This window comes from Coregonus lavaretus (genome assembly GCF_964263955.1).
Source record: "Coregonus lavaretus genome assembly, chromosome: 33".
NCBI classification, from domain to species: Eukaryota; Metazoa; Chordata; class Actinopteri; order Salmoniformes; family Salmonidae; genus Coregonus; species Coregonus lavaretus.
The window spans coordinates 21,299,432-21,308,708 of NC_140020.1; the positions used below are offsets into that span (position 1 = coordinate 21,299,432).

Here is a 9,277-nt window from a genome sequence, read left to right on the forward strand (position 1 = left end):
CATGTTGTATGTAATTAATTTAAAAACATATCCAGTCAATGCAATACTACTCAGCCCTTCTTTTCCTTTCACAGGAGTGCCCTCGTCCAGCTTTAACTGTGTGGCATATTCTCTTTCACAATTTGAGATACCTCCATTGGGCTTCTATAATTTAAATATGGCCTTCCATTTTATAATAGAGCTGAAGTTAATAAATGGGAAAAAATACAGGTTGTGGTATTTTTATTTCAAATCATGGTGAAAATAACATTGTAAAAAGTCCCAATCACTGCAGAATGTGTCTATGAATGCATACATAAACACATGCTTTTAAAAATTAAACATCAGCCTCCTTCATAGTCACTTGGCTACCTTAGCAGAAAATGTTTGTATAGCACCATCTTGAGCCCAATATGTTCCACATTGGCTTTGTAGCACTTCTGGCATGACACTGACATTGATTTGCACATCACCTTAAAGGGGGGCTGAACTGACTGATTTCGCCACGGTTTTCCTCCTCATCATAAATGTGACTCCGGAGATGAGATTCTGTCATGGGGGTGTGGTTTATAATATATGCCGTTTAACAGACGCTTTAAAGTGACTGACGTGTGCATATCACAGTTTGGTGGCACCTTAATTGGGGAGGACGGGCTCGTGGTAATGGCTGGAGTTGAATGGTATCAAACACATGCTCTTCCTGATGTTGTAGGCACGATGCATTGATAATGAAGGGGGCTGTGCTTTTTTACCAATTGGTTCTCCTCTGTCGCAGAGCGAAACATTTTTTGGTTCAGTTCCTCTAACTGAGCTCTTTAAAATATAAAATGTCTGTTATAATAAATCAAAACTGTAACCCCTCAGCAACATATAGCAACATGAAAATCCCAAAAAGTTTTCACAGGAAATTACATCCTTTCAAGAAGTCAACATAGCACCTTAAGTTACAATAGTAGATCTCAGGATAGAGAACGAAAGATCATCTGGACAAAACTAATTCCCAATGCTGCAGATTAATTCATCATGAGTAAATTATAAAGCATTTGCACAAGATGCAGTGTAAACCCCAACATGTGGAATCTCATTGGTCAGAAAGTATTGCCCATCTATAACATTTTTTACAATTTATTTGAACTCTTATGGTCCTCTGCTTTTCTTGGCTGGAGATGCACTCAAACGTTGTTATGGACAATGGTAGCTGCTCTTATTTCAGGAGGAAACCAAGTTTTAGCTTGTCGTCACTTTCCTGCACAAAGCTGGCCACGCCAGTGTAGTGTGCTCTGCCAGCCACCTCAACCACCACAGCCTTGAAATCTCCACATATGGTTTCCTATGCAAAATGGAGAGAAAAGTAATTGGGTGCATTTCAGGTAGACAATTATAGAACTTTGCTTTAAATAGAATCTGCATAAAAATAGAATTTAACATGCTGTACTATTATTGTACTAGTTTGGGGAAAGCTTTTATGTGTGTGTGTCAAATGTCTTTGCAATCATTGCACCAATTATTCAGTAATGTAAACACTACAGAGCGCAGCAACAAGTCAGTGGCCTTCGAAGATCAGTGATCGAAATGCTGTGTTTTGCAAAGACGCAGTTATCAGTATTTCTCCCCCCCATGTACAGTATGCTCTTATTTGCTCCTTTGCACCTGCAGCACTATCAAGTCTGCATAGTGCATACAGCCCTTCTGCTATCCTGAAATGAATATCAATATAACAAGACAAAACATCCATTTGAGATATCATTGTGTTGATGAAACCAAGCTTAATTGAAAACTTCCAAAAAGGCTTTTAGAGGCATGAAAATATATTGGAGACGGCCCTCGTACCTGAACTGCTTTGCCAGTGAACAGAGATCCTGTGGCCCCGCTCTGGAAGTGCCTAGTCTGATTGAGTTGGATGAGGCCTTTATGGTACTGGAGAGCCACACGGGCAGTGACCCCTGAACCTGTAGGGCTTCTGTCCACCTAGCCCATGTGACGTGTCAGACAACCAAAAGGGAAACAAAATCAGACCACATTCATGAAAGATGTCTTGCTATAGTTGCAATTAACTTAAACTCTTCTAATTTGGATATCAAAGGACTATTATTTACAAATCACTGTCTACTTCTGTCTCCAATGTTTATCTATGCTTGCCTTTACTTTTATTTTAAACCTTACTTCAAATCATGTGGTGATATGACTGGTATCATAGGTATCATGTACAGTAGCTTCTGTTTAAGGCTACTGTACCGTGGCAGGAGTTCAAGTTTGTTGTACCTGGGCATCTGCAAACACACACATGTTAGCAGTGGGCTCTTGGGAATAGGCATCTTTTCCGTCCGTGAGGATGGTGCCATAGAGGAAGGCTAGGTCCTCACTGGTTGGGTGGTGCAGTTTCACCTAGGGGATCCACACATTCACAGGGTTACTAATCTCCTAGGTTGCAGGATTCAGGACATTGAGGTGAACGTTGAGTGGCCGTTAAACTGCAAATTTACAGTTGGGCTAGAACAAATCCTTACCTGAGATTTGACAGAGTTGGTCACTGCAGTAGCTGCATCCACCAGATCCCTGGTCTTGGACTTGATGATGTCCAGGCCAAATCTCTCTGCACTTACAAATGCATAGAATGCTCCTCCGTAGCTTATATCAACAGTGACTTCATCATGCCCAGGCACAGCTACAATCACATCTGATAAAAAGAGATTTAGCCTCAATAGCCAAAGGCAACCAACCTCCAGCAGCCAGCATAGTGTAAAGTAATTTGAGATGGTGATACCTTGTATTCTACTAGAGTCCGTTTTAAATTATCACAGAACACAGATCCATATTTCCTCATTGCAACGCTATATGCAATATTACTATGTATTGAAATGATTGTTAGCAAAGAACGTAACTTACCTGTTGCAAATGCAAACGCTGGAACACTGTGGAACCTCACACCTCCGGTTTTACCATTGGAGTACTCCACAAATGCCTTAACCAGGCCACATGGACAGTGTATATTCACCTGCGTCTCTGGCGACCTTGGCTCTTGAACAAGTTTGTAGTCTACAGCGAACCTCCCAAGAGCAATGATTGCGTGGCCACACATGGTACTGTAACCTTCATTGTGCATGAAAAGAACCCCCAAGTCGGCTTCAGGTATCTCACTCTCCACGACCAGGGCTCCGTACATATCATAGTGTCCCCTTGGTTCGAACATCAACGCTCTCCGTAGGTAGTCCAGATGCTCTCTCACGTAGCGTCGTTTGGATAGCACACTCTCGCCCTTTACCTCCGGGTAACCACTTAGGATAATGCGCAAAGGCTCTCCACCTGTGTGCATGTCGACCACAGAGAGTACCGGTCCTTCGTGGGGTGGAAGCTCCATCTGATTTGGACAAAAACATTCAACCAGAAGGTTTGCATGCAATCTTCTGTGGTGTAATAATTGATTTGGCGCACTTAAATTATCACTAGGTTATGGGAATGCAACAATATCATCCATTGTGTTTATCTACCTGAAGTTAGGGCCCTGTGTTTTGCAAATCATGTGACACAATAATATTTTATCCTCTATTTAAAGCCGAATCCAGAAATTAGAATTACATAAAAAATTTAAGCAATTATCTGAGGATGGTGCTGGACCATCTGACATGAAAATGGGACAGTTTGATGAAAAAGCTTTAAATAAAAGTTAATACAGCAGGGTTGGGGTTAATTCCACAAATTAAATTCTAATTAAATTCCCTCTACCTGTACATTCCATTTAATTCAATTCAAATTCCAGGTCAGTCTTTGAATTCAGAGATGGGGGTGGGGAGTGGCGAACTTGACAACCTCACAACAACTTGGGGGCAGAGGGTTCAGAACAACGACGACAAAAACTGTATACAAAACATATATACATTGAGTATACAAAACACTAAGAACACCTGCTCTTTCCATGACATAGACTGACCAGGCAAAACCAGGTGAAAGGTATGATCCCTTATTGATGTCACTTGTTAAATCCACTTTAATCAGTGTAGATGAAGGGGAGGAGACAGGTTAAAGAATGATTTTTAAGCATTGAGTGGGCAAGACAAAAGATTGAAGTGCCTTTTGAACAGGGTATGGTAGTAGGTGCCAGGCGTACCGGTTTGTGTCAAGAACTGCAGCGCTCCTGGGTTTTTCACGCTCAACAGTTTCCTGTGTGTATCAAGAATGGTCCACCACCCAAAGGTCATTCAGCCAACTTGACACAACTGTGGGAAGCAATGGAGTGAACATGGGCCAGCATCCCTGTGGAATGCTTTCGACACCTTATAGAGTCCATGCCCCAATGAATTGAGGCTGTTCTGAGGGCAGGTGTTACTGATTTTTGGTATACTCAGTGTATATACCACCACCTAGTGGTAGTGGGAGGGCAAAGGAGGCAGGTACTCGAGCACAGGTAGACCCCTATCTGTGAACATGCCTGCACCCTCCTGAACACCAGTCTCCCCCCAACCACGGGACTGATTTGACCCTCCCTCGTCTTACTACAGGGCAATTCCATGGTAACGGAATTACGCTGAGACTCAGGTTTTTCACTTTAGAATGTATACCAAACAAAAACCATTGATTTCAAAGATTAACAAACGATAGAATTCTATGCACAAGGACTGCTTTTAACAATTTCCCCAGAAAAGTTGACAAAAACACTTTTACAGGAAGAACTGTGCCGATACAAAGTTTGGTAACAGAACAGAACTAAGGGAGATTTTGCCGTAAGATGTCTTAAGTTTTGAGGGAGCGTGCAATTTGCATGCTGACTGCAGGAATGTCCACCAGAGCTGTTGCCAGAGAATTGACTGTTCACTGCTCTACCATAAGCCACCTCCGTAATTTTAGAGAATTTGGCAGTACGTCTAACTGCAGACCACGTGTATGGCGTCATGTTGGTGAGCGGTTTGCTGATGTCATCGTTGTGAACAAAGTGCCCCATGGTGGGGTTATGGTATGGGCAGGCATAAGCTACGGACAACAAACACAATTGCATTTTATCAATGACAATTTGAATGCACTGAGATACCGTGACGAGATCCTGAGGCCCATTGTCGTCCATTCATCAGCCGCCATCACCTCATGTTTCAGCATGATAATGCACGGCCCCATGTCGCAAGGGTCTGTACACCAGTCCTGGAAGCTGAAAATGTTCTTCCATGGCCCGCATACTCACCAGACATGTCACCCATTGAGCATGTTTGGGATGCTCTGGATTGATGTGTACCACAGTGCGTACCAGTTCCCCCGCAATATCCAGCAACTTCGCACAGCCATTGAAGAGGAGTGGGGCAACATTCCACAGGCCACAATCAACAGCCTGATCTACCAGCTGGCAGAAGATGGCGCCGGAGGGGATGGCTGCCGTTTTATGGACTCTTAACCAACCGTGCTATTTGGTGTTTTTTCGTATTGTTTGTAACTTATTTTGTACATAATGTTGCTGCTACCGTCTCTTATGACCGAAAATAGTTAATGGACATCAGCACAGCGATTACTCACCTTGAACTGGACAAATAATTTTTAGTTAATGAGTCGGACGAGAGGGATTTGCTCCAGACACCCGACAGGGCCCTCATCCCAGTCATTCGCAGTAGAAAGAAAATAAGATTGCGGAAGGAGATCGGGGTGCTTGGTAAGGAACCGGCAACGAGTGGCTAATCTGCCTTTGCCATCGATACTATTGGCCAACTTATAATCGCTTGATAATAAAGTGGACGAACTACAGGCACGAATATCCTGCCAACCGGACATTAAAAACTGTAATATCTTATGTTTCACCGAGTCGTGGCTGAACGATAACATACAGCTGGCGGGTTATACACTGTATCGGCAGGATAGAACAGCAGCCTCTGGTAAGACAAGGGGTGGCGGTCTATGTATATTTGTAAACAAAAGCTGGTGCACGATATCTAAGGAAGTCTCGAGGTTTTGCTCGCCTGAGGAAGAGTATCTCATGATAAGCTGTAGACCACACTATCTACCAAGAGAGTTTTCATCTATATTCTTCATAGCTGTCTATTTACCACCACAAACTGATGCTGGCACTTAGACCGCACTCAATTAACTGTATACGGCCATAAGCAAACAGGAAAACGCTCATCCAGAGGCAGCGCTCCTAGTGGCTGGGGACTTTAATGCAGGGAAGCTTAAATCTGTTTTACCTAATTTCTACCAGCATGTTAAATGTGCAACCAGAGGGAAAAAAACTCTAAACCACCTTTACTCCACACACAGAGACGAGTACAAAGCTCTCCCTCGCCCTCCATTTGGCAAATCTGACCATATTTCTACCCTCCTGATTCCTGCTTACAAGCAAAAACTAAAGCAGGAAGCACCAGTGACTCAGTCAAAAGTAGTCAGATGAAGCAGATGCTAAGCTACAGGACTGTTTTGCTAGCACAGACTGGAATATGTTCCGGGATTCTTCCGATGGCATTGAGGAGTACACCACATCAGTCACTGGCTTCATCAATAAGTGCATCGATGACGTCGTCCCCACAGTGACTGTACGTACCCCAACCAGAAGCCATGGATTACAGGCAACATCCGCACCAAGCTAAAGCTGCCGCTTTCAAGGAGTAGGACTCTAACCCGGAAGCTTATAAGAAATCCCGCTATGCCCTCCGACGAACCATCAAACAGGCAAAGCGTCAATACAGGACTAAGATCGAATCGTACTACACCGGCTCTGACGCTCGTCGGATGTGTCAGGGCTTGCAAACTATTACAGACTACAAAGGGAAGCACAGCCACGAGATGCCCAGTGACACGAGCCTACCATACGAGCTAAATTACTTCTATGCTCACTTCGAGGCAAATAACACTGAAACATGCATGAGAGCATCAGCTGTTCCGGACGACTGTGTGATCACGCTCTCCGTAGCCGATGTGAGTAAGACCTTTAAACAGGTCAACATTCACAAGGCCGCAGGGCCAGACGGATTACCAGGACGTGTAGTCCGACCATGCGCTGACCAACTGGCAAGTGTCTTCAGTGACATTTTACACCTCTCCCTGTCGGAGTCTGTAATACCAATATGTTTCAAGCAGACCACTATAGTCCCTGTGCCCAAGAACACTAAGGTAACCTGCCTAAATGACTACCGACCTGTAGCACTCATATCTGTAGCCATGAAGTGCTTTGAAAGGCTGGTCATGGCTCACATCAACACCATTATCCCAGAAACCCTAGACCCACTCCAATTTGCATACCGCCCCAACAGATCCACAGATGATGCAATCTCTATTGCGCTCCACACTGCCCTTTCACACCTGGACAAAAGGAACACCTATGTGAGAATACTATTCATTGACTACAGCTCAGCGTTCAACACCATAGTGCCCTCAATGCTCATCACTAAGCTAAGGACCCTGGGACTAAACACCTCCCTCTGCAACTGGATCCTGGACTTCCTGATGGGCCGCACCCAAGTGGTAAGGGTAGGTAACAACACATCCGCCACGTTGATCCTCAACACAGAGGCCCCTCAGGGGTGCGTGCTCAGTCCCCTCCTGTACTCCCTGTTCACTCATGACTGCATGGCCAGGCACGACTCCAACACCATCATTAAGTTTGCTAATGACTCAACAGTGGTAGGCCTGATCACCGACAACGATGAGACAGCCTATAGGGAGGAGGTCAGAGACCTGGCCGTGTGGTGCCAGGACAATAACCTCTCCCTCAACGTGATCAAGACAAGGGAGATGATTGTGGACTACAGGAAAAAGAAGAGGACTGAGCATACCCCCATTCTCATCGACGGGGCTGTAGTGGAGTAGGTTGAGAGCTTAAAGTTTCTTGGTGTCCACGTCACCAACAAACTAACATGGTCCAACACACCATCGAGAGCATCCTGACTGGTTGCATCACTGCCTGGTATGGCAACTGCTCGGCCTCTGATCGCAAGGCACTACAGAGGTTAGTGCGTACGGCCCAGTACATCACTGGGGCCTAGATTCCTGCCATCCCGGACCTCTATACCAGGCGGTGTCAGAGGAAGGCCCTAAAAATTGTCAAAGACTCCAGCCACCCTAGTCATAGACTGTTCTCTCTGCTACCGCACGGCAAGCAGTACCGGAGCGCCAAGTCTAGGTCCAAGAGGCTTCTAAACAGCTTCTACCCCCAAGCCATAAGACTACTGAACATCTAATCAAATGGCTACCCAGACTATTTGCATTACCCCCTCCCTCCTCTCCCTCTTTTATGCTGCTGCTACTCTCTGTTTATTATCTACGCATAGTCACTTTAATAACTCTACCTACATGTACATATTACCTCAATTACCTCGACTAACCGGTGCCCCCGCACATTGACTCGATACCGGTACCCCCTGTATATAGCCTCGCTATTGTTATTTTACTGCTGCTCTTTAATTACTTGTTACTTTTATTTTATATTTTTTAATTTTGTATTTTTTTTTTTTTTTTTATTATTCTTTCTTAAAACTGCATTGTTGGTTAAGGGCGTGTAAGTAAGCATTTCACTGTAAGGTCTACACCTGTTGTATTCGGTGCATGTGACAAATAAGATTTGATTTGATTTGATTTAACTCTATGCTAAGGATATGTGTGGCCCTGCATGTGGCAAATGGTGGTCACGCCAGATACTGACTGGTTCTGATCCACGCCCCTACCTTTTTTTAAAGGTATCTGTGCATATCTGCATTCCCAGTCATGTGAAATTCATAGATTAGGGCCTAATGAATTCATTTCAATTGACTTTTTTCCTAATATGAACGTGGTATTCGTGCTTATTTTTGTGACAAATCTTCGAAAAACTCAGTAAAATCTTTGAAATTGTTGCATGTTGCGTTTATATTTTTGTTGAGTATAGAATGAAGTGTATTGAATTGAGTAAAAAAAACTAAACACCTACAGATAAACAGTATAAAACACCATTCAAAACCATTTTTCAAGTTAGCCTATAAAGTTAACGGTAGTTCCAACTATGCTATTAGTGTAAAGCATGCGTAGAGTTGTTTACCTACTTTGTAAAACCAATCCTGCTATTTACGTTCAAGGAACTCTGCTTTCCGTTTCTTTCAGTTCTGTTTCGCCGACAGCGCAAGAAACGACATTTCCGGATGCAAATGTCAAAAGCCTTCAAAATAAAAGTAAAAGAAACATTACTTTTTTTATGAAATTGAATTTTGTATCAATGGCTTCTAAAATTATTATTTCAAGCAAATGTGACAAATTATTAATGAAAACAAGAAAAATGTGGGATTTCAACTCAATTATTTCATACCAATAAGAACAAATACAATAGTGAGACTGGTATTTATGGGCCTGTAGCAGTAGC

General features: G+C 43.5%; 1 protein-coding gene across 1 annotated transcript; it reads right to left on the reverse strand.

The window, feature by feature from the left end:
• Window positions 1-205: 205 nt before the first annotated feature.
• l3hypdh (trans-L-3-hydroxyproline dehydratase) lies at window positions 206-9,033 on the reverse strand. Its single transcript, XM_084151272.1, has 6 exons — window positions 8,964-9,033; window positions 2,866-3,337; window positions 2,487-2,656; window positions 2,242-2,364; window positions 1,810-1,947; window positions 206-1,309 (listed from the first exon to the last, which is right to left on the reverse strand). The coding sequence occupies exons 2-6, from the start codon at window positions 3,335-3,337 to the stop codon at window positions 1,184-1,186; spliced, it is 1,029 nt and encodes a 342-aa protein (XP_084007398.1). The 5' UTR covers window positions 8,964-9,033; the 3' UTR covers window positions 206-1,183.
• Window positions 9,034-9,277: the final 244 nt, after the last annotated feature.